Source organism: Sus scrofa, chromosome 1, assembly GCF_054392235.1.
Source record: "Sus scrofa isolate SSC_HxYL_T2T_F1_AM1 chromosome 1, Sscrofa_HxYL_maternal_Yorkshire_Landrace_v2.0, whole genome shotgun sequence".
Taxonomy (NCBI): domain Eukaryota; kingdom Metazoa; phylum Chordata; class Mammalia; order Artiodactyla; family Suidae; genus Sus; species Sus scrofa.
The window spans coordinates 132,124,116-132,149,368 of record NC_139383.1 but is presented as its reverse complement, the minus strand read 5'-3'; the positions used below and the strand labels follow the sequence as shown (position 1 = coordinate 132,149,368).

Below are 25,253 nucleotides of genomic sequence, written 5' to 3'. Positions count from 1 at the left end.
TATTGAAAGATAATTTCCAAGTAATAAGACTATGAAAAATAAAATAATACACCTTTAAGTGATAAAATTGTTAACAATCAACAAAATAATGTGTGGCAAGGGTGTGGATATTCTCAAATATGGCTGGCTAGAGCCTAAATTTGCACAGCAACTTTGAAGAGCAATTTGACATTTATTAAAACTAAAGGATGAATACCCTACAATTTCACCTTTGCACTTCTAGGTTTTCATTTGAGAGAAATATTGTCATTTGGGGATGTTCATTTACCCATAGTTTTTTCTTTTTTTTTTTTTACCCATAATTTTAAATATCAAAAATTATAAAATTATTTGTGCATTGTTAGGTCATTTGCAACATTGCTATACAAGTAGCATACTAGGAAAAACACATGTCTGTGGACACTAACACTGCTAAATCTTCAAGACATTGCTGAGGGCTTTTTCGTTTCCTTGTTTTGAAAGTTGAAGACAATTATGTTAAGATATGTAAAAAGAAAAAAAAAAAAAAAGACTTTTCCAGAAGACAATAGAGAGATCCACGTAAATGCAAAGAAAGGGGGGGAGGGAATTTAAAGAATATACACCGAATTGCTAACAGTGTAAGGTTATGTCTCCTGCAAAAAGAAACAGGAGCAAGTATTTCTTCTATTTATTTTTTCTTTGTAGAACACCTTTAATATGCTTATTTGTTCATTTAACTTTTTTTTAATATTAGAGATGGATGGATCAATTCTTAATATATTGCTCTGTGGTTCAGAACATCTTTTGCTTTGGAGGTGCAGATTTAGCAGTCATTTGCGCCTAGAAAAAAGTAGTTAAAACCTAGGAGAAGATGTGATTGCCTGGGGATGGGGGAAGGAGGAGGAGCGAAAAGCGGAGGGAGGAAGGAGGAAGGCGATGGAGGAGGAGGGTTAAGGGGTGTTACAGAAGATGTGTAAAGTGTTTTCAAGATTACAGCATCAGAAGCAGAATGACTAAGTAAGGCAGGGGCTAAGCAATGCTCTCGTTTGTAAGTGTATTTAGTCTGAAAGGACCAAGGTCCCGTAAGTCCCCAGGAGCGAACAGCTAGCGGTTGCCGACTGAGCAGCGCGCCAAGCAGGAGGCGATTTCTGGGGGTCGCGCACACGCTCAAGGTCACGCAAGCCCACGGCGTGTGCGCAAGCGCACAACCGCGCGGCCGCGTAGCCCAGATCTTGCAGAAAACGCTTGGCGAGAGGTCTAGCCGATTGCACAATGTCGGAAATGCACGAGCTGTCCGAGCTTTATGAGGAGAGCAATGACCTGCAGATGGATGTGATGCCCGGCGAGAGCGACCTTCCGCAAATGGAGGTAGGCAGCGGGAGCCGGGGGCCGTCCCCGAACCCCTCCCGCTCCGGGGCCCCGCCACAGCTGGAGGAGGAAGGCCCAATGGAGGAGGAGGTGGCCCAGCCAATGGCGGAGCCGCAGGGGCAGCGAGGCCTCGCTAACCGGCCCAACCCTGGGGAGCGCCCGGGCCAGATCGCGGGCCCTGATTTCGAGAGCGAGGACGAGGGCGAGGAATTTGATGACTGGGAGGACGACTACGACTATCCGGAAGAGGAGCAGCTGAGTGGTGCGGGCTACAGAGTCTCAGCGGCCCTGGAAGAAGCCAACAAGATGTTTCTGAGGACCTCCAGAGCGAGAGAAGCAGCTCTGGGGGGCGGATTTCAGATGCATTATGAGAAGACCCCGTTCGATCAGTTGGCTTTTATCGAGGAGCTTTTTTCACTTATGGTTGTCAATCGTCTGACCGAAGAACTCGGCTGTGATGAGATTATTGATAGAGAGTAGTATGCTGTGAAGAGAGGAGGAAACTACTTGAGGAGAGACCCAACAACATTCCAGTCTCTTGGGTTCATTCCGAATAGTTCCGTGCCAATGAAACACTTGATCCAAAAGAAAAAATGGGGGGGGGGGGGCAGTGTAGACTAGGAAAGTGACTTCACAGTTATGGGAAAGGAAGAAAATTGTTAAAGGAAAAGGATCTCAGTACTGTTGAAACCTGTTTTCAAGAATGTCGTGAAACACTTGTGGCTTTGACTCTGTTACTGATCTAGATTAATTTCCTTGCATTTGGGAAAGTATCTTTCACATTTCCGGATGGCTTTGCAAGAAAAACCAAGACACATGGCCGGTACAAGAGCCCACTGATGTTAATCATATGAGAAAAAGTAACTAATTTATCCAACTTTGGACACCACATGTCTGAGTTATTTGGACTGAAAGCATACTGAAGATGTCATTTTGTGATTCATCTAAGCCAAGCTGTAGTTATTATCCAAAGGCTAAATTTTTAGCGAAAGGTAAATTGAGTATTCTTCAGTATTGCAAAAGAATAATCGAGCCTCCAAAGAAATGTGTATCATGTGTGCTATATCTTAAAGCGTGTTTCCAAGAGCATCTGAGATATTGTTTGTACATATATCTTGATCATTTATAACACTACTGTAATCTTGAATTCAAGAAAATTTACCGTCTTGACCATTTTTAAAAGTCAAAAATTAAGACGTCCTTAATAAAGTTTCAAACTAAGAATGTCAAAGTACAAAGAAAACTAACATCTTTATATACTAGAGAAATTTTCTGTTTTACTTGCTCTTTGTTTTTCATGTAACTTTACAGGCAAAAGACTTTGGTTGAACTTCATAATATAAGAACTGTTAACTGAAAACTGTCAAGTAAAAGGAGAGCCCTACATCTACAAAAGACTTTATGAACAATTATGCTGTCAGCCCTTAAGGGTTTTAAACCTGCCCAGAAATTCACCTCAGTATCTGAAGTTTTTCCTCTGTCTCCTCCTCTAATTAAGCTTGTTATTGGTTATGCACCAGCATTCCAGATAATAAAAATTTCTTGTTCTGTGTATTTTGTCTAATGGTATTGCATACATACTTTCTCTAATTCTACTTTTATTGTATTATATACTACTTTAATGTATGGGCGCAACCACTTTATGATTTAAATTTAACCACTAAAAAAAAAACAAAAAGGGAAAGTTCTCTAGCTTCACATACCTGATTTACAAATTAATTGGTGGAAATTAAACTTAGTAAATTCCCATAAGAGAATTGACCAACCTGGGACAACCTACCAAATCAATAAGCATATTGCTGAAGTTCTATGTGAATAGCAGTCAGAAGGCTGTGCCCAGTGAAAAAGTACCAGATGTTTTTGCTCCATTATGGCAGTAAAGGACACAGCCAATACAACACGACCACTCAGAGCCTACTTATGTTACAGTTATCCTGTCTTTCAGGGAAGGGGATTCTTCTCTGTAAATTACAGAACTAGCAAGTAAGGATGATCATAATTCAAACACTAGCATGGGAGCAGAGGTGGGGAAAGAGGTTAAACTGTGGCACTCAAATGTCTTTACTACTTCTCCCATGGCTTACTTTCATTACATATTGACACTGCTTGTAGATGCAGTCTTAAGAGTTTGGGGAGATAATTGCTTGTGGGATATGAATTAACAGTACGCTGGAAAAAGCATAAAATGGGTTGAGTACACATGAACTGACTAGTTGCATTTACCTCCAGATAAAGATGCCAGGAAATAGGTTCAGAAAAAACATGTACAAACTGGGAAGTGTTCCTCTGTTTCTCTTAGAGACTGAGTCGGGAGGAAGGGGGTGGGGGGGACCACTCCCTGTTGGGTTTGAAGGCTTATTTAGGGGAGAAAGACCTAGACTCTGCAACTCACTCCTCTGATGATTGGTTTGTTGGTCTTAAAAATAGGCAGTAACCTGAGTGATCACTGAAATTAACACTTGTTAATATTTACCAAAGATAAAAAATGGTAATATTTTTCAATGTTAACAGTTATACACAGATTCAAATCTGTCTTCCAATCCTTACTAGCTCTGCAACTGAGTAAATTAATCTCTCTGCCTCAGGATCCCAAACTAAGAACAAGAATAACTGGATGGAACTTACAAACTGAGGATTTAATGAAGATATACATATCTATATATAAATAGATAAACTAAAGAAGAGAGTTCTGGGGAAATTCTAATCCTGGTTCTTTGATGGGGGGAGAGGGTGGGATGTGGAATGATGAGAGAGAACTCAGAGAAATTCATGAGTGTGTAGTGTGATCTGGAGACAGCTTTTGTGGTCTATGCACATTTACTATAAATATTTGCTTAAATCAAATGGCCCACATTGGCTGCCCTCAAGAACACAGATCTGTTTTGTTTAGCTTATGCTTATAGTTTTAATTTCTTTTTTTATTTTTCAAGGGCTGTACCTGTAGCACATGGAGGTTCAAAGCTATGGGTCAAATATGAGCTGTAGCTGCCAGCCACAGCCATAGCAAAGTGGGATCCTTAACGCACTGAGCAAGGCCAGGGTTCCAAACTGCATTCTCATGGATACTAATCAGATTCATTTCCACTGAGCCACAGTGGGAACTCCTTAATTTCTTAATTAAAGACCAGCATCTCATAATCTAGAGAGAGGCAACAAAACTCCCAGTGTGAACCATCTTAGAAGTTACGGTGGGGGGCATTATTTGTATTTATCTTAGAACTTCAAAGGTAGTTTTCTTTAAGGAGCATTTACTAATAAGTCATTTTTCTCATGCTACATCCCTAAGGTCACTTCTCTGCTGCCTCTATACCTGGAACATCTTAATTGCCCTTTTGTTGGGATATATAAACAGCCAGAGTTTAACATCCAGAATGGCACATCTTTTTAATGTGGCCATTTCCCCTAGTCCGCAGACTAATTAAAAAAATTTTATTTATTTATTTATTTTTTAGGGCTGCACCCGAGGCATATGGAGGTTTCCAGGCTAGGGGTCGAATTGGAGCTACAGCTGCCAGCCACAGCCACAGCCACAGCAACACAGGATCCGAGCTGCACCTGCGAACTGCACCACAGCTCACAGCAACACCGGATCCTTAACCCACTAAGCAAGGCCAGGGACCGAACCCACAACCCCGTGGTTCCTAGTCGGATTCCTTTCCGCTGTGCCACGATGGGAACTCCATCAAAATTATTTTTAATAATCAGACTCTAAGGCTGATATCAGTGAGATCCTAACTTTGGTCCCCACTCTGGCAGAGGGTTGAACTCAAGCCATTCCATACCACAGGGCAAAAAAGATGTGAGCCACCCCAAAAGCACCTCTTTGCTCTAATTACTGGTGGAAGCCACCCATGCCCAGTGACCCTCCTTCTATTTGCCTGAAAGATCAGGGATGTGTGGAAAAACAGCTCTAATTGCATTGGCCTGGAAAAGGAGGGGGGGAGGAGAGAAGAGATGCTAAGAATAAATTATGCCCCCTACATACATAAAACACAATCCTATTTTTCCTAAATTCCCCATTCACTTCAGTTACCCCCTGGAAAGAGCCATTTTTTTAAAAATTCTTACTGGATTTTGCACATAAAACTCTCACCGTGATGGCTCTGGTTCACCTACTCTTCCTATCTACAAAACCCTGAGCTAAATCTAGGGCTCCTATACTAAATGAACTCTTTCAACTACAAGCATTAAACATGCCTGGTACCACTCACATGTGTGAAAAAATAAAAATAAGTCCTATGTACACAAATGTCTTGAGCTCAAAGCATCTGAAAGATAATGGATGTTCCACCTTCCACCCAGATAGGCTGCATCTTCTAAGTACAGCCCCAAATGTTCTGCTGTCATTACATCAATGCCATCACCTCTCTTGGAAAACCAATCATGACTAGGCCAGACAGGAATCTATTTTAAACTGTTTCATATTAAATATTTCCCTCTATGGTGTTTTATACTACTGTGTAAGCAGTGTATTTTATTCTGCTTTTGAATTTGGAAAAGAAAGCAGCCCTCAAAACCACAAGTGAATCTTTTGTACCAAAAGAAAAAAAGGAAGTCAAAATATATATAACTACTTATATGTAACTGACAAATTTTTTTTTTTTTTGGTCTTTTTAGGGCCATACCCATAGCATATGGATGTTCCCAGGCTACGGATCGAATCGGAGCTGTAGCCTCTGGCCTACACCAACAGCCACAGCAACGCCATATCTGAGCCACATCTGCGACCACCACAGCTCATGGCAACACTGGATCTTTAACCCACTAAGTGAGGCCAAGGATGGAACCTGAGTCTTCATAGATGCTAGTCAGATTCGTTTCCACTGAGCCATGATGGGAACGCCCTGTAACTGACAATTTTATAATTTTACATACCACAATATGCTTTCCCTGCTAAGTATTTTACAGTATATGAAAAAGCCTCAAGGAAGAAAATTTGAGTAAATAACAATAATAGGTAACATGGGACCAGCACTGTGCTGAGTGATTTACATCTATGACTTTACCTAATCTTCTAAATAACCCTGTGAGACACCTACTATTGTTAAATCCATCTTCTCAGAAAGTCTATGAATAAGAACTATAATTCTCATTTCACTGATGAAGAAAACTGAGTGTAAGGGTAACTTGCTTATTAGTGGCAAAGCCAGGTTTCCAACCTACATGGGACCTCAAAGCCTCTTAGTGTTTTATCACTGCCAAGTACACACTAAACCTTCCATGAGTGGAACAGCACTCCATATGGTAAAACATTAAATATCAAGAACCTCAGATCACTGCAATCAGACCAAGACAAATTATACTCTAATATACATAAATAATCTGATATAAGGAATTTAGTTTAAAAAATTATTTAAGAGAGTGTCCTCGTTTAAAGTACACATTTAGCCCAATGCCTGTATATCTTTTTTTTTTTCTTTTCTTTTTTAGGGCCATACCACATATGGAAGTTCTCAGGCTAGGGGCAAAATCGGACCTACGGCTGCCAGCCTATACCACAGCCACAGCAACACGGGATCCGAGCCACATCTGCAACCTACACCACAGCTCACTCATGGCAACCCTGGATCCCAGACCCACTGGGTGAGGCCAGGGATATAACCCACATGCTCATGGATACTAGTCAAATTCATTTCCACTGAGCCACAACAGGAACTCCCTGCCTGTATATCTTTTATATTTACTTCAGTAATGCTGTTCTTTGAGAAAGAAAGTTCACAGAACTGGGGCACTCTATAGCATCATAAATCATCAAAGATGAAAAAACTGTTTATACAATAACATTGAGAAGGCTTTTTGGCCTTAATGGTTGGGAGAAAATGTTTTCTGCTTAAATTTGTTAGCTAGAACATTAACCCTAACATCACCCTTCCCTCTGTCCTTCATCTGCATTCCCAGTCCAACACAGAGTCTGTTAATTCTGACAACAGAATTGCTTTTCCTTCTTTTTTTTTTTTTTTTTGTCTTTTTGCCATTTCTCGGGCCGTTCCTGAGGCATATGGAGGTTCCCAGGCTAGGGGTCAAATCGGAGCTGTAGCCGCTGGCCTACGCCAGAGCCACAGCAATGCGGAATCTGAGCTGCATCTGCGACCTACACCACAGCTCACGGCAACACTGCATCCCTAACACACGGAGCAAGGCCAGGGATCGAACCCGCAACCTCATGGTTCCTAGTTGGATTCATTAACCACTGCGCCACGACGGGAACTCCATGAATTGCTTTTCCTTTAGGGAAGGGTGGTGGAAAGTAATGAATGACTGACTCAAGGATATTCCAAATGGTATATTTACCATGTTCTTTGCACCTTCATTCTTATTACAAAGCCAATTAGGTAGCACAAGTATGCAGGCAGTTAAATATGCCAGTGATGGATTAGTAATACTGTTGATCTAATTGTTGTTATGCATAAATCCTTGCCAGATTTTTTTTTTCTCTCATGTCTTGCTAAGTTTTAGGCATACTGTCTGAAACTTTATTCTCTTTATTGTGCTCAGGCTGTTCTAGAAAAATAGATATGTTAAACTATAAATGACATTCATGATCTTACCTGTTGGTTGTCAAGATTCATCAATGTGAGGCTGCATGTGGAGATGGTCAGTTTTATATTCATTCCCGAAAACTGAAGATTACTTTTGCCCAGAACTGTTGATAGGAACTTAGCTGGAGGCTTTAAAAATAACAAAACAACACTCTAAGTTATGTTTGTTACAGAACAAATATTGATGTTTTTTAAATGTTAAAAATGAGCCAAGGCCCACATTCTTCCTCTCTACTTTAAATAAATCAAATGAGATGGAATCCTTTTTTACCTAAAAACTTTAAAAAAAAATTGGAATGCAGCAAATCCTTGAGTAAGTAGGTGTGAAATTTGAGCCCTCAAACCTTTCCCAATACTTTCTACTCTCCCAAAATGTTAGGAATAGGAGCTTGCTTTATATAAAAGGAATTCCCATGAGAGTTTGGACTAGCTTAATTCTCAACTCCTTTTGAATACCACAAGTATGAAAAAAAGTTGCTATCTAGGTTTCTTGTGATGATTAAAAGAGTACAAGGAGATTGCTTGTGCCACAGCAGGCTAAGGATCCAGTGTTGTCACCTGGATCGCTGCTATGGTATGGGTTCAATTCCTGACCCAGGAAATTCACATGCTGTGGACAGGGCCAAAAAATAAAAAATTAAAGGTTGCAAAAAACACAATATACCAAAACTTAAGAGATACAGTGTAAGTGATGCTTTTATAGCTATAAGACTATAATTTATAGCTATAAACATACACAAAAAGAGAAAAATCAACAATCTAAACTTTAGAGTTTAAGGAACTCAAAAAAATTAACAAATTAAACCCAAAGCTAGTAGAAGGAAATAAATAATAAAGATTAGAGCAGAGATAAATGATACAGAGACTAGAAAATCAGTAGAGGAAATCAATGAAACCAAAAGTTGGTTCTTTGAAAAGATCAACAAAAAAATGACAAGCCTTTAGCTAGAAAAGCTAACAAAAAAAAGAAGAGTCAAATTAGTATGTCAACAAATTGGATTACCTAGATAAAATGAACAAATTTCTAGAAACAGAATACCTACCAAAACTAAATCATGAAACAGACAGTCTGGATAGACCTATAACTAGTCAAAACAGGTGAGGGGGAGAGGGAAGAAGGAAAGAAGAAAGGGAGGAAGGAAAAAATAATTGTTGGCAAGGATATGGAGAAAGTGAAACACGTGTACACTATTGATAGGAAAGTACAATGGTAAAACTACCAAGGATAACAGTATGGTAGTTCCCCAGAAAATTAAAAATAGAACTACCATATCATCCAACAATTCAACTTCTTGTTATATATGCAAAAGAATTGAAGGTAAGGATTTGAAGAGATACTTGTATATCCATGTTCACAGAAGCATTATTCACAACAGTTAAAACATGGAAGTAACCCAAGTGTCCATCAACAAGTGAATAGATGAGAAAAATGTGATATATATACACACAATTAAATATTATTCAGTCTTAACAAGGAAGGGAATTTTTGACATATGCTACAGCATGGATGAACCTTGAGGACATTATGTGAAGTAATGTGAAATAAGCCAGTCTCAATAAGACAAATACTATAGGATTCCACTTATATGAGGTACTCAGAATAGGAAAAATCATAGAGACAGAAAGCAGAATGGTGGTTGTCAAGGGCTGAAGAGAGGGCAGGAATGAGAAGTTATTGTCTAAAGGGTATAGACTTTCTGTTTTGCAAGATAAAAAGAGTTATGGGGCTACTCCCATTAATTTTCTTAACTAGATTGTGTGAAATAACTTCATTGCTTAATGCGAAATTACAAAGTTAGGGCTTAGGGGAAATGAGCTTTTTAGAAGCAAATAATTCTAAGCATATTCTGTTCTTCAAATAAATGTCTTTTTTAAAAAAGAGTTATGGGGATAGATGGGGTGATGATTGAACAACAATATAAATGTACTTAATATCACTGAACTATACACTTAAAAATGGTTACAACGGGGAGTTCCTGTCGTGGGCACTGGAAACTGGTATACATGAGGGTGCAGGTTCCATCCCTGGCCTCCTCAGTGGGTTGGGGATCCACCACTGAGCTGTGGTATAAGCCAGCAGCTATAGCTCTGATTCGATCCCTAGGCTATGGACTTCCATATGCCATGGGTGCAGCCCTAAAAAAGAAAAAATCTTCAGGAAAAAAATGGTTATTACTATGATAAGTTTAATATGTATTTTACTACAATTTTTCAGATTAGGAGGAAGAAGAATAGAAAGACTATAAAGTGCATGGAAGAGTCCCTGGCATGTAATAAGTACTCAATAAATGGTAGCTATCAAAGGAAATTAACTCAAAAATTTCTTGTTTTCTTTACATGTGTAATTTCTGATAAGATGAGAGCCTGGTTGCCATTGTTTTATTTTGTTTTGGAGTGTGAACACCCACTACTCCTGAAATGAGAAAGTCTTAAGTGAATAAGCCTATTTGTTGGGATCATCCAGTTGGAATATCCTATTCACAGAGGTTATGAGAAGGCAAAAGGAGGCCAGAGGCTACAGAGAGACGAAGGGTTCCATAGAAGAAACTAGAAATGGGGAGTTCTAATAGAATTCTAGAATTCAAGGGCTATTTATCAGTTTCCCATACCATGTGGCTCATTTGAGTCACTCTGGGTGACAATGGGTTCAACCCTGTGCAAAATAATGAACAACAATAAAAAATAAGTCAAGGTGGTACAGAAATAGAGCAGTAAACTGGGACTCTGAAGACCTGACTTCTACAGCTGGCGCTAATCAGCACTGACCTAGTGACTCAAGGTAAGTCCCTTCTCTGAGCCACAGTTGAGCAGCTGGCAAAGTGAGAGGGTTAGACCAGAAGATCTCTAAAAATTCCTCTCCTCTTAAATGGCCTACAAGTCTACAATTTATACAGTTATCTTAAGAGACTTTGTACCTCCCCTTTGGACTTTTCAAACCAACTAAATGTTCTAGGGTTAATAGCTCAATAGCAAAAATACTACCATTATCATTTAAAGCCTAATGTAAGCTAGGCACTGCATCAGGCACTTTGTACACATCATTTCATTTATTCTTACACAATTCTATAAAGTAAGTGCTATTAGCCAAGACATGGAAACAACCTAAATGTCCATGACAGATGAATGGATTAAGAAGATGTGGCATATATACATAATGGAATATTACTCAGCCATAAAAAAGATCAAAATAATGCCATTTGCAGCAACATGGATGGAACTGGAGACTCTCATACTAAGTGAAGTAAGTCAGAAAGAGAAAGGCAAATACTATATGATATCATTTATATCTGGAATCTAATATATGGCACAAATGAACCTTTCCACAGAAAAGAAACTCATGGACTTGGAAAACAGACTTGTGGTTGCCAAGGGGAGGGAGAGGGTTGGGGATGGACTGGGAATTTGGGGTTAATAGATGAAAACTGTTGCCTTTGGAATGGATAAGCAATGAGATCCTGCTGTGTAGCACTGGGAAGTATATCTAGTCACTTATGATGGGACATAATGGAGGATAATGTAAGAAAAAGAATTAATATATTTATGTGTGACTGGGTCATCTTGCTGTATAGTAGAAAACTGACAGAACACTGTAAACTGGCTATAATGGAAAACAATAAAAATTACTTTTAAAAAAGATGTGGAAAAAAAATTTTTTTAAGTAAGCGCTATTTTCTCCCATCTTACAGATGAGGAAATCAAGAGCCCAAAAGGTGAAATGACTTGTCCAAGATCACATAGTTAGTTGGTGGCAAAGGCAGCATTTAAATTCAAGTCTAACATCAAATCTTGTGCATTCTTTCAGCATGGAAAGCTCTTTCTTCTCGTGTATTATCCCACCTCTACCAGCACCTATGTTTCCATTTGAAAATAGACCAAAGAGTCTTAAAAGTCTAAAATGCTAAAAATGCAGAATGCACGCATTATAAAGTAATGAAACGGGAAGGTATCAACATTGCTCATCTGGTTCAACAACTTAACTTTACAGGAACAAAAACGGAGTCTTGGAGAGATGAGATATGCTCAAAGGCAAGTAAAGACCCAGCCCTGCAACCAGATTGTCTGACTTGAAAAGAGCCGGGTGCTTTCTCCACTCTGTCACTCCAGGCATCGCCATTTCAGACTGTCTGGCAAGCCGGAAAAATGTGAGGAACAAGAACAACGTTGAGTGCATCTCTGATATCATGCCAACTACTCGAGGCTATTCTGGACCTTGGGTCATGCGGTGGAATGAACCAACAACTCTTTTGATACTATCTTTCCCATAGTTAGGGTAACATAAAACAAGAAAACCACGTCAATATTTACCTTTCGCTTTTTAATGGCTCCATTTGCCCCAGGAACAGCTTCACACAGGCGACTTATTGCTTCCCTACAGAACAAAACCATATAAAGGCTCAGCTACCATCAAACACACAGTAAATGTTCAATAAATGTTAGCAAGTATCATGGCCAAAATGCACACTCCCACCAGGATGAGTCTGACATAAATGACCCTTCCCCACTCCCATGGGACAAAACACCAAGCTCAGTCTCTCTGCAGCTCAAATGCAAGAAAATTCAGCAACATTCCAATACTGAAAAATTGCTTTACAATAAGGAATCCTTCTATTCACCTTATTTGTCTCTTTTTTTATTCAGCTTTTGAGGTTTGGTTCTTAGCATTGTTAATTTCTAATCAAAAAGGAGGGTTGAAACTATTGCCTGGGAATCCTTCACAGTTTTACCCTCAGCAAAATCCTCTCTGCCCTGTTAGGAATAAAAAGCTTCATAGTATCTCAGCACTAAAGACAACTAAAAACAAAAGAATCCAGTGTTAGAGGAAGTTGAAAAGGATCAGGAGAGAATTGAACTTCAAGGTGGTCTCAAATGGAATCTTATTGACTAAGTTGCTGCTACAAGCCATTGAGCTTTCATGTAATTTCGCAGAAGAAAAGAAAATCAATAACAAATTTCCTCCTTTGCTTATTTTTCTGCCCTTACTATATATTGCACTTCCTGAGAGAAAAGCACTGCTGAAAGAGGTAGTTGTTCCTTAATGGAAGTGGTGAACAAACTGGCGCCCTCCTCTCCAGAAATGCAGTTATAACTAAGAGCTTTTGTCTCTGGGACTCAGCATTCATAACCACCCAAGCTTTCACTGGGCGTAATCTGAACCTTTGCCTTGTGGCTTTTGACACACATATTAAACTTTTCACAAAGCAAATGGAAATCTCTAAGCTCCTTCCCGGATCCACTGGACATCGTTGTTTAAATCAGTACACAGTATTCACACACACACACACACACATTGTATTGCAGTCTTTATATATATTAGATTTCATGAAAACATCTTCTATGAGCTGTTTTTGATCCCGAAGGAAGGGAGGAGCAGAAAGAGGAATGCAGATCCATTAAAGACATATATACATTTTATATCTCTCTCTATATATAATATATAATAAATATAGCAGTGCAGAGTTATGTTCTCAACATAATTACTTGCAGACAATGAATAGCATGGCTTTTCAGTTTAGCATATTTCCTCAGAATTTTTTATTTATTGTTTCTCTAGAATTCCAACCTGGTCTTCTGGAGTCAAAGAGGACAACTCAGAATTGGGCTGTTTTGTTTGACCGGTTGATTGATGCTTTCAGTCATTTAATGAATAGTTGAGAATTGATGAGACACATCTAATTGATCCCAATTGGCCTCTGATGTTGCCAAAATCACCAGTCCAGGCACCTGACTACGTTGTTGGTATTTAACAAAGAGCTGTTATAGGAAAGGTGTTATTAGATCATCTGTTCTATGAGAGCCAATTGGGATACCTGGGTTTAAAAAACTCCTTGTAAATGGTTTAAAATAAAAGTAGAAACAACGATGGGCATTGATGCTACTGAGTATAGTAACAATAATAGTGATTATTAGAAGTTGTTACTTTTATGTAACACCTATAGTTTAATAAAGTGCTTATCTAGGCATTGTTTTCTTGATTCTCAATCCAACTATCACTGTCTTTTAACAAAAAGTAAGGTTGGAGTTCCAGTTGTGGCTCAGCGGAAGCAAATCTGACTAGCATCCATGCAGGTTCGATCCGCAGCCTTGCTTAGTGGGTTAACGAACCGGTGTTGCCGTGACCTGTGGTGTAGGTCGCAGATCCCACGTTGCTGTGGCTCTGGCGTAGGCCGGCAGCTACAGCTCTGATTGGACCCCTAGCCTGAGAACCTCCATATGCCGTGGGAGCGGCCCTAGAAAAGGCAAAAAGACCCAAAAAAAAAAAAAAAAAAAAAAAAAAAAGACGGTAAATTTTATGTTATGTGTATTTTACCATAATAGAAAAAACATTAAAAATAAAGTAGTTGTTAATTTTTTTTGACTTGAGAACCCTGAGAGTCATAGGTTTCTCTCCAATAAAAGGCCTATTTGTACAAATGCTTCTATTCAATCATAGAGGGTCCACCTCTCCCCACCCCAAACCCCTCAGCACCACTCCTGGAAAACCTGACTCTTTGGAATCCATAGATACCAGGTTAGGAAACACTGCTTTAAAATAACCACTCAAATTCTGCTTTCTTTGCTGCTATCAGTGTGAACAAATCTGAAAACCCTGTCAGGGAAGACTAGCAAAGTCAATGCTTTAGGATTAGCAAAGTCAATGCTTTAGGTCGGAGGGTGTGGCTGGAACTCCAGAAAAGCATTGAAAGTACTATTTGTTCTTTTTTTTTTTTTTATTTTCCCACTGTACAGCAAGGGGGTCAGGTTATCCTTACATGTATACATTACAATTACATTTTTCCCCCACCCTTTGTTCTGTTGCAACATGAGTATCTAGACATAGTTCTCAATGCTATTCAGCATTTGTTCTTAAAAATGTTACGGTTAGTCTCTTGGTACTAGTCTGAGGGGAAGAAAAGATCGTTGTGGAGAAAGGCAACAAATTCGAGCACATGGTAACCCTTTTGGAGCTGGGGACCACAGACGTTCACTAGCGAGCAAACATTCAGCAAAAGTCCTCCCTTAGAGGAGCAGGACTTTTCAGAGGCTAAATGGCTAAAGCTTTCCATCCTGGGAGCCCGTATGAGAAAGAAAGAGCCCCACAGCATCAACAGTGGTCACTTTGTTTATTGTTTTGCCACATGAGAGGGAAGGGGAGAAGCAGGCTGATGTAAGAGAATGAAAATGCAGTTAAGGATTTGCTTTTAAGCATATAAAAAAAAAAAGATATTTTGTCTCTCTTAACAGAGTTCAAACTAATAACTCAAACAAAGCCACCTTTCTTCATCAACTCCCTGGCTGCTACAGTACTTAAGTTATAATTTTTCTGTGTTTTTAACCCTTAAACAGTTAAGCTCCTCTGGAAACAATGTTCTCTAATCTTTGTTTTTTTTGTTTGTTTGTTTTAATTTGGAAGGCAATATCCTAATCGAGACAGAATGGACCATTTAAGGGAGGGTGGGGACCTGTGGGACAGATTGTTTCTAGTCAATGTCAAAACTCAGTTCTTCAGTAAATAAGCCAGAAAATGGGTAACATGAAACCAGGCAAAGGGCCCATCATGGCAGTTAAAGGCAACTCTTCCCACCTGCTCACACACACACACACACACACACACAGGCTCCAGTTTGTGCAGCCAAACAGAAATGAGAATAAACTTTAATCCCAGCAAGAGACTGTCCAAAATAAAATTCAAAAATACATAGCCAAAATAAAGTCATAAGGGATTTTCCCTTACTTTTTTATCTCCAACATGAATCCTTAAAGAAATCAGTTCACAGTGTCAGAGGGACAAGTCTCAATGTAAATATCTCAAACTTGAAAGTCTCAAAGTGCCTTCTTACTGATGAATGAGGGGACTTGGGAGTAATTCAGACTCCACAGCAGTGGGGTATTATGTTCCGATTGTTCTAGGGAAACTAGTACCTGCTTTTTTGAAATCTTTGCCTTCGGAACATCAAGGCTCAGTGATGTATGTGTTCAATTTCATTCAACTTGGTGAAATCAAAGACATCCAAGAATGTGTGCAAGCCTCAGATGGGACACTTTAGAACATGAGCCTACCTCCATGGTGATAAGCACACAATGAATACAGTGAATGCCCCTAGACCAGTGGAAAATGGAAAGCCTCAAACCCTCTTTGTGCCATTATCAAGGGGCATCACCCATGCACTCTGAAAGGGTGGATACAGCCCACAAAATAGATCCTTTCATTTTAGAAATGGGCACTTTGGGTCCCAGGATAGTCAAGTCAAAACTTTCAGTACTGCCCCCAGCATTTACTCTCACATGGACTTATCTTACTACTCGGTTCAACCTGGATTCCATTTAAAATCTGATTATAAAGTACATTTGCAATTCTACCCAGCTCAAGCAACCACAAAACACAGGTTGTTCTGTCTACTCTGTGATTCTGCCCTTTGGCTCTGATGCAAAGGCTGACCCATCAACTGCACTTAAAGGAAGTGAAGGACCATCCTATCCCCAGGATGGCAGCTACCCTGCAAGTCTCCCCCAGTAAAGAGAGATGAAGTGCTGATTTTCTCCCCTCCCCACAAGGATTTCCCATAACAGGATCACATTTCAAAATGCAAAAAGGAGTTCCCATTGCAGCTCAGCGGGTTAAGAACACCGCTACTATCCATGAGGATGTGGGTTTGATCTCTAGCCTCCCTCAGTGGGTTAAGTATCAGGCATTGCTGTGAGCTATGGTGTAGGTCGCAGACTTGTCTCAGACCCCATGTTGCTGTAGCTGTGGCATAGGCTGGCAGCTGTAGCTCTGATTCAACCCCTAGTCTGGGAGCTTCCATATGCCACAGGTGCAGCCCTAAAAAGAAAAAAAAATGCAAACGCTTACATCCCCAAACTGATGGCTTACATCCCTTCAAATATGAAATGACAATAGAGCAGTGAGGTTGATTTCACACAAAATTCAGTGAAATTTGTAAATCCAAAAGACTGTTCTCCTTTACATTGGAACAAACTATAACAACTTTGTTCTATACAAAATATTCTAAAATATTATGAAGACATGTTTTTTGAAGTTAAAAAGTATACCGATCATACAATGTGGTCACTTCAGAATCAAAACTCAAGCTTTAAAAAACCAAAACAGAGCCAATATAATCACCCAATTTTCTTCACCACATTTCACTTCAAATGATCTTTATCTACTTCCAAAAATTAGGCTTATCTTCAAAAAAAGGAAGATTTGTTTGGTACCATTTAAGATACTTAAAACAGTTTTCCATAAAGGTATCTATAATGCTAAGCAAGACAGCAATGAGTGGAATGTGTGTTGACTTCTACCACTGTTTAAAAAATATATAACTCTGGTTTTTTTATGGGCCATTTGGCATATATATTGTAGATTTTATCTGGTAAGTCCATTAAAAAAAATGAGTTTGCGCCTCTGGAAGGACTCAGTAACTGGCCTAGTGAGTTGAGTCCACAGGTGAAACAACTTTGGCCTGCACATCTGCTAAGAATTCACCGGTATAGCCATTTAGGTTAGTGGTGATCAAACTGCAAAGTTCTAAAGAGTCAACTGGTTAAAAATGCAGATTCCTGGGACTCTTCCTAGAGATTCTGATTCTCTAAGTCTGCATTTAACAGCCTCTGAGATGATTCTGGAGCAGATCAGTGAAAAGACCACACAGCCAATTAAAACTTCAACTTGAACTCACTGCACAGGACGCTTGGATCTGTGCTCTGCAGCTTCAACCTGATGTTGTGTTTGTGGCAGCTAAGGAATTAGGTCACCTGCTCCGAACAGCTACAGTAGGGAAGGCTACACCACCTGCACATTTGATGATGTTCCATTTTGCGGGAAATTTATATTCAACTTAGTCACTCAATATGCTGGGATCAATATTTGGTGTAATCCTGCCTCTTCCCTCTGTCCCCTTCCTTCTGTCCCCTTTATCCCTGGTGATCTCCTTCCCAGAGGGCATCTGGAGGTCCTGAACATCTCTGCTCACTTGACCTCCTGCACATATGGATGGTGATAAGTAACCTGTATTCTCTCTCCTCTGGCAGCCAGGATGCCGAGAGTCCTAGTCCATCCACACCTCAAAATGCCTTCAGGCTCTTGGTAATGGTTCTCAGTCTTGGCTGCACACTGGAGAAACACTGGGGCCAGGGGGGCAGGTGTTGTTTTAATAAATCCTGATGACTAGGACTTGTCTCCAGACATTCTGATTTAATGCGAGAGGGTGGGCCTGATGACTGGGAGTTTCAAAGCTCCCTCAAGTGTTTTCAACAGAGAGTCAGGTTGGGAATCTCTCTCCATAGCAGTGGTCAGCATGCCTTTTTCAGAAAGGGTGAAAATGCTAGGCTTTCTGAGCCATCCTGACTGTCGCAACAACTCAGCTCTCCAGCTGTAGCTTGAAAAGCAGCCCCAGATGATACGTAAATGAATGGGCTTGCTTATGTGACAATAACACATATGGACACAAATGTGAATCCCATAGGATTTCGACGTCACAAAATATTCTTTTTTTGATTTTTCCTCCCAGCTGTTTAAAAAAGTCAAAAAACCATTCATTCTTGGCCCAAAGGTGGCAAAATCAAAATTGAATAGCAGGTAGATTTGGCTATGGTTTGCTGACCCTTCTTACGGTGCGAACCAGAAATGAACAAGAGGCCTTGGGGTCATAGTCACTTACTAGCTTGTGCATGGCAGAAAACCTGTTAGAACACAATCTTTTAATCTTTCAAAGATTATTTATTGGTCCTTTGGATTTGCCCAGTATCTTGGTACAGAAAGCTGGGTTTTATAAGAGATGAGTCTTCTATGTAAATATAAGGATTATGGAACTCCTTTTACATACTGCTCATTATCATCCTCTATTCTTTGTCTTTCCTACCAGCATTTAGTGAAGGAGCAGGGAACAGAATTTTTTTTTAATATCAACTAAGTGTCATTAAGTGACATGATATCACATGCATGATTCAGTACAAAGCATTTGGGGGAATATAGAAATAAACACAAGTGCAAAATTACAGTAAATGTTAAAAGGGGAAAAGTGGAGGGCTTTAATTTAGCTATACCTCTTCTGTGATGATAAAGTGAAGAAAGCCTAGTTCAGTGGGCTCTGCAATCGGACAGCCAGAATTCAAAATCTAGCAGTCTCCTACAGGAGCTATGATGTGGAACAGATTCTTTAAGCTTTCTATGTCTCAGTTTATTAAAATTATAAAGTGGAAATAATAATAGTGCTTTGAACATTGCCTCAGTACATGTTAGCCACTATTATTGCCTTATCCTTAAAATGTCTATCTCCTTTGAGAACTGGGTCTAACCTGCTTTTTACAATGCCTAGGACCCGGCAAACTTTCAGCAGTTAAAAGTGGAATGATATAGATAGTATGTTGTAGAAGAGGCCCAGTTATGTCTATTATGCAAATAGTAATGGATAGTCCAAGTTTCTATAAAGGCAGAATGCCTATCTGATTTTCTTTAGATACCCCATGGCACCTAGTAGGTGGCCCTGGATAAACTGAATGCTCATTATGTAAATATTTAGGCAGCTCTCTGTCATTGAAACAAAGCATGGATCTTGTCCCCCTATATAACCCAGATCCTCCTTTAGAACAGAGGTACTCATTGTCCCCATTGCTGGAATGTTCACTGCTAATGGTTCAGGGCTGACTGTCTTCTCCAGCTCTGTCCTCTTCTCAAGGCACTTACCTTGTCCACAGGTACATCCCTCCCCAGAGGCAGCAGGCAACAATGGCAGAGGTCAATTCAGGATTTGCAGCCTGGGCCCTCTGCCCATTAGACCTGCTGAGGCCTCTGTTGAGCCAGCATCACTATCTAAGCCCCCTACCCCCCACCCCATCATGTCCAGTTCTGCATCCTTCACGCCCTCACCCACTGATTTTGAGAGCCTTCCCAGGAAACCTTTTGCAATCAACTCTCCATCCCAGAGACTCTTTCTAGATCCAGCCTAAGTCCTGCTAATGAGCTGCTGCCAGAATTATGCTCCTTTACTTTGGCATAAACACTTACTAGAGGATGTCTTTCCTTTTTAAGAATCTGTGTTGTCACAGCTAACAGTGAAAAAAAAAAAATCAATTTCAGAGAAAATCCTCCTAAGTGGCTCAGATGATCTGGATCAAAAAGATCTACCTTCTTATTGTTCAAACATGTGAAAAAATTTGGAGCTCCCACTGTGGCGCAATAGGATCAGCAGTGTCTTGGGAGCACTGGGACACAGGTTCGATCTCCAGCCTGGCACGGTAGGTTAAGGATCCCACGGCTGAGGCTTGGATCTGATCCCTGACCTGGACCTCCATATGCTGTGGGGCAGCAAAACAAAACAAAACAACTTTAAAATGCACATTTTCCTAGAAGAGTTGCAGCCCTCACAAACTCCAACTCATGTTTAAGTATAGGCTTCAGAGCCTGCCTAATGGAATTTCACACTTTTCCTAAGGAAATTACTGATAGGAAATGGAACCAATCTGCCTGGCAGGTGGAGAGATGCGCCAACTGTCCTGCATTTCCTTTGGCCTTTCAGGCTGAGATTAGTTTTTAATGAATTTTCAGTGCTCCCATCTAGCTTGCTTTTCCTAAAAGGAACTGTATCATTGATTTTTCTAGAGAGAGATTTATACATATATACACATACATGTATCAGAATTAAAACTCGCCTCCCTGGCATTTCCTAGGCTTTGCCTTTTTCTCTTTTTAAAAACAAAAATAAACAGCCTCAGGATGCTTTTTGGGATTTTCTGGAGAATCATCTTTTCAAAAATAAGGGATTTCCATATGAGCTGTAGTCTACCTGGGGACCTCATTTTGAAACCACTGGATAGGGTTCCCTTACACCTGTGGTTCTCAAAGTGTGGTCCTCTGATCACTGGCATGACCAACACCTGGAAACTTGTTAGATGTGCAAATTCCTAAATCAAAACTCTGGGAGTGGAGCCCAACATTCTGTCTTTTAACAAGCACTCCAGGTGATTAATTCCCTCATGTGCTGAAGTTGGAGAACCACTGTCTGGAACAATTTTGTTTCCTTAGTGGAGGTCAGAAGGCATCCTCACCTATGTGTTTATGAGCATCTTTATGAAGGTCCTTCCAGACAGAACTTACAAACAGGAGATCTGCTATCTTGAACTCAGGCCAAATTCCAACCTGAGGTTTGGATGTTTCTTGATTTTATCACTTCTGGCTTTCAGTGTTTTCCTGAGTTCTGTTCCTTAAAATTCTCTCAGTTAAATTGAGAAATAGTACACAAGGGCCAGACAGACCTGGTTTCTGGTTCCACAACTGAATTTGCTAGGGGAGTTTCACAATTTCTCTAAGTCTCAGTATCCTCATGGGCAAAACAGGATTAACAGTAGTATCTTTAATAAATGTTAACTTTTATGATGGTAACAATGCTGGTGACAGTAGCTATTAATTAAAAATAAACTCTGCAGACTGCTTGCTAGTAGTTGAATACTATGTTTGAATCCCTGAACTAGAAAGGGGTTGAAGTTCAGCCAGTTCCATCTAGATCAAGAAATCCTTCTCTTCATCTGAATCAACTTCTTGGACTCCAAGGCTCTCTGAACCAAACTGAGTATCTTCAGTGAATTTATTTTCATTTCTTTGTCAATAATGTGTACGAATGGTGTCCATGTGTCAGACACTCTACCACAGAGCCAGAGACCTGACCCAACTGTTTCAGAGCTCCTCGTTCTGAAATTTGGCCTAGTTCAGGATGCCACATTCTGTGTTTGTAGCTTGTCTAGGTCTTTTCTGCTTTTCTCTGACTACTAGCAGTGATTATGGAGCCTTCAAGACCTCCCAAGCCATTTCTAGATCTGTGACCTAGGCTAGAGAAGCCCTGAAACCACTCTGTTAATCAATAAATATTTGTTGATGCAACTATGTCCCAATCATTGTGGCTCTGCAACCTACCAAGCCCTTGAACTAGCCTTCCAGGGAGAATCTAAATCCCAAAGATGATGGATGATGAAGCCCTTGTGATTGTCCCACTGAAAAAAAGGACCAGAGGGACCCAATCCCTTCTAGGTCATACACACTCTGGGCTTTCTCGGGAGGTTCCTATGCAACTCAGCATTGGTGTTTCCACGAGCAATGGATCAAAAGGCCTATTCTACTTGCATTGTTAAATGATTCAAACCAAGAGCTGACCACTGTGTCTATCCAATCAAAATTAGAAACCCAGTCTCTTGGTCCTGGAGACATTTACACAGGAGTATAGTTGAAAATGCTTGAGCTGTGACAAACCTTCAATACAAACTACTAAAGGAAACCAAAAAGGGTTACAAAAGGAAATACTAGAATGCATTCTCATCTGGCCCTGCCTGGGGAAAAAAGTACTGGAGAAAGCTACTTCATTGAGCAATCAAAGCTAAAAATACCGGGTCACCCCAAAATATAGAGGCATTAATATTCACGCATTTTAAGCTCTAAATTAATTTCTTTCTCTTCAAACACTTGAGGCCATCCACTACCATCCATACCTAGACATGGACAGATAACTAAGCACTCTCACTTAGGCTGTGTATATTGTCTGTTAGAGAGACAGTGTGTATATCTGTAAGTTTCTATAGATTCATTTGGATACATTAGCTGGCCCTGATTTTAGCCACAACATATTTTTAGAAACCATTTCATAAAGTGGATCATATTTTCCATGGGAAAAATACTATAATTGAGAATTTCATTCTGGACCAAGGATTTCTTGGCAGATCAAATATAGATACTATAAATAGCCTGTTGTAGAACAAAACTAACGCCCATTTTATAAACCTCTATAAATATCTAAAACATTAAAATAATTCCCTAAGGCCTATTAAAAAGGCATCAACATATACAATACCTACACATGTAGTCTCAAAGTTTCTTAAAATATCCAAATACCACACAAACCTAGAGCTCAATTTAATATGTTCTAAAATTAATGCACTAACTATAATAATATTAAATATTTGATTAATAATTTTGTAAACCTTCAATTTTAGTGAAGCATTTAAGGGACGATTTAAATATTCCCAGTCTTTTCTTTCTTTCTTTTTTTAAAAGATGTTCAGAGAAATTGATTTATGGTTTTCTTTTCCCTTTGTGGTAGAAATCTTTTTTTTTTTCTTTCTTTCCTTTTTTTTTTTTTTGCTTCACTTACTACCTCTCTTTTACAAACTGCTTTTTCCTCCTCCCAGTAACTGCCCTTCTCAATATATGAGTATTACAGAACTACCATATGTCCACAATGCAACTGTCCTGGCCAAAAATAACTGGGCCCCAGTCACTGTCTTTTTGGGAAATTTGATATTTGGAACTGAGAAAACCAGAGATGAGAGGGCTCTGAATACCTGCAGCTGAGACCTCTGGAGCCCTGAATCTATCAGTGTAATTGTTCACTGCTTCTCAGCTTCCATGACCTGCCCCAATATCCTTTCAAGAAATCCCCCTTTTGGCTTAAGCCAGGTAGTCGTTTTTTGCTACTTAAAGCCAAAAGTCTTTTAGGAAATATACCTATGGCAAGCAGAGGCACTTAAAATTATTTCTGCCACCTTAAAGTTCAGGTCAAAGTAAATACTAGTCATACTAAACGACCTAGAAAATGTGCACGATAAATGATAAAAACATGTTACCAATTAATTCGCACCACAGAATCTCACTTTTTGTTTTTAAACACAACTTAAAAAATTTTATACCAAACTGTTACCCTTGGTTACTTCCAATGATTTGTCTGATTTTTCTTTTATTTTTACCCTGTCCCACAATTCCCATAATAAGCCATATTTAATTTTTTAATCAGAAAAAAAAAAAAGAATAGTGACAAAACGTAGAGTCAGATGTCCCACAGAGGCCTGACATCCGTGATGGTGATGGTTCTGTGTTGTTCTCCCACTTAAGAAGTGATGTTTAAAGATGAATCAGACTTGCCTTTATTGTCCGAATTATCTCCCACCATCTTAGTCTATTTACAGCTATAAGAGTAGTTACCTAGCTTCAAACCAAAGCAATGTCACTAAGAAGCATTAAGCCCTATAAGAGTACCTGGGTTTGAGTCCAGTGAAAGAGCTGTGTGGTCTTGGGATAGCCACTTACTTTTTCTGAGCCTGAGCTTCTCCTGCTCAACATGGAAAATTACAGTACACTTAGTTCATAAGAGAGCATGGCTCTGAGATAGTGAGACAAACATTAGTTATTGTTAACTACTCTCTCTTTCTGTCCTGCAGCAGCCCTCTTGGCCAGTGTGGCTTTTGGTTGGGCTTTCTGGTCAAGAAATTAGAAGAGGCCACTGGGCATTCCTTGGCTATGGAACCTTCTGGAAACAGGCCCTGATGCTTCAGCTGTCCTTTTCAACTGGCTTTGCACCCTTTCAGTGAAACAAAATTAACTTATACAGCAGTGACTGCTCCAAAAATACAACTCAACTAGTGACTAATACCTTTTTAAAATTGTGGTGAAACATTTATAACATAAAATTTACCATTTTAGGAGCTCCCATCATAATTTAGTGGTAATGAACCCAACTAGGATCCATGAGGATGTGGGTTCAATCCCTGGCCTCACTCAGTGGATTAAGGATCCAGCATTGCTGTGAGCTATGGTATAGGTTGCAGCCATTGCTGGGATCCTGCATTGCTGCAGCTGTGGTATAGACTGGCAGCTGCAGTTCTGATTCAACCTCTAGCCTAGGAACTTCCATGTGCTGCAGGTGTGACCCTAAAAAATTGATTGACTGATTAGTTAATTTTTAATTAAAAAATAAAATTTGATTAATTAATTTTAATTAAAAAATAAAATTTGATTAATTAATTTTTAATTAAAAATTACCATTTTAAGTATACAGTTCAGTAACATTAAGTACATTCACAGTGTTGTTTGACCATCACCACCATCCTTCTCCAGGGCTTTTTCACCTTTCCAAACTGAAACTCTATACCCCTCAAGCACTAACCCCCTCCCCACTAACCTCTGGCAACCACCTTCTGTCTCTGGATCTGACTACTCTAGGCACTTCATATAAGTGAAATAGTACACTATTTGTCTTTTTGTGACTGTCTTACTTAGTGTAATGTCCTCAAGGTTTACAGTGGTCAGACTCCAAATTTTGTATGTTGAATGGTGACAGTACTAGTAAGTAGAGCTTTTGGGAGGTAATTAGGTCACAAGGGTGGGGCCTTCATAAAGGAGATTAGTGCCATTATAAAAGAGATACCACAGAGCTCCCTGGCTCCTTCTACAACATGGAGATACAGTAAGTCAGCCATCCAGAAAAGGACCCCCACCTGACCATGTTGGAAACTTGATCTCAGACATCCAAACTGCAGAGCTGTAAGAAGTCAGGTCTGTTGTTTATAAGCTACCCAATATGTGGTAGTCCATTACAGCAGCAGGAATGGACCAAGACAAGGTTTACTCATGCTGTAGCATGTGTC

At 39.7% G+C, this 25,253-nt stretch overlaps 2 protein-coding genes across 5 annotated transcripts in view; one reads left to right on the top strand and one right to left on the bottom strand.

Moving 5' to 3' along the window:
• The window catches only part of SHC4 (SHC adaptor protein 4), a 146,613-nt gene that overhangs the window by 58,021 nt on the left and 63,339 nt on the right, over positions 1–25,253 (bottom strand). For all 4 annotated transcript variants that reach the window (XM_003121520.5, XM_013993029.3, XM_084970697.1 and 1 more), the window contains exons 3-4: positions 12,174–12,237; positions 7,878–7,997 (exon numbers count right to left, since the gene is read on the bottom strand). In XM_003121520.5, the coding sequence (XP_003121568.1) occupies positions 7,878–7,997; positions 12,174–12,237 (184 nt within the window). The remainder of the gene's footprint in view (positions 1–7,877; positions 7,998–12,173; positions 12,238–25,253) is intronic.
• On the top strand, positions 1,189–2,883 carry EID1 (EP300 interacting inhibitor of differentiation 1). The gene has a single exon (XM_001928761.5). The coding sequence runs from the start codon at positions 1,234–1,236 to the stop codon at positions 1,807–1,809; it is 576 nt and encodes a 191-aa protein (XP_001928796.1). The 5' UTR covers positions 1,189–1,233; the 3' UTR covers positions 1,810–2,883.

Excerpts from the sequence above, each read along its gene's own strand:
- EID1 (XM_001928761.5), top strand. The coding sequence starts at position 1,234 with ATGTCGGAAATGCACGAGCTGTCCGAGCTTTATGAGGAGAGCAATGAC.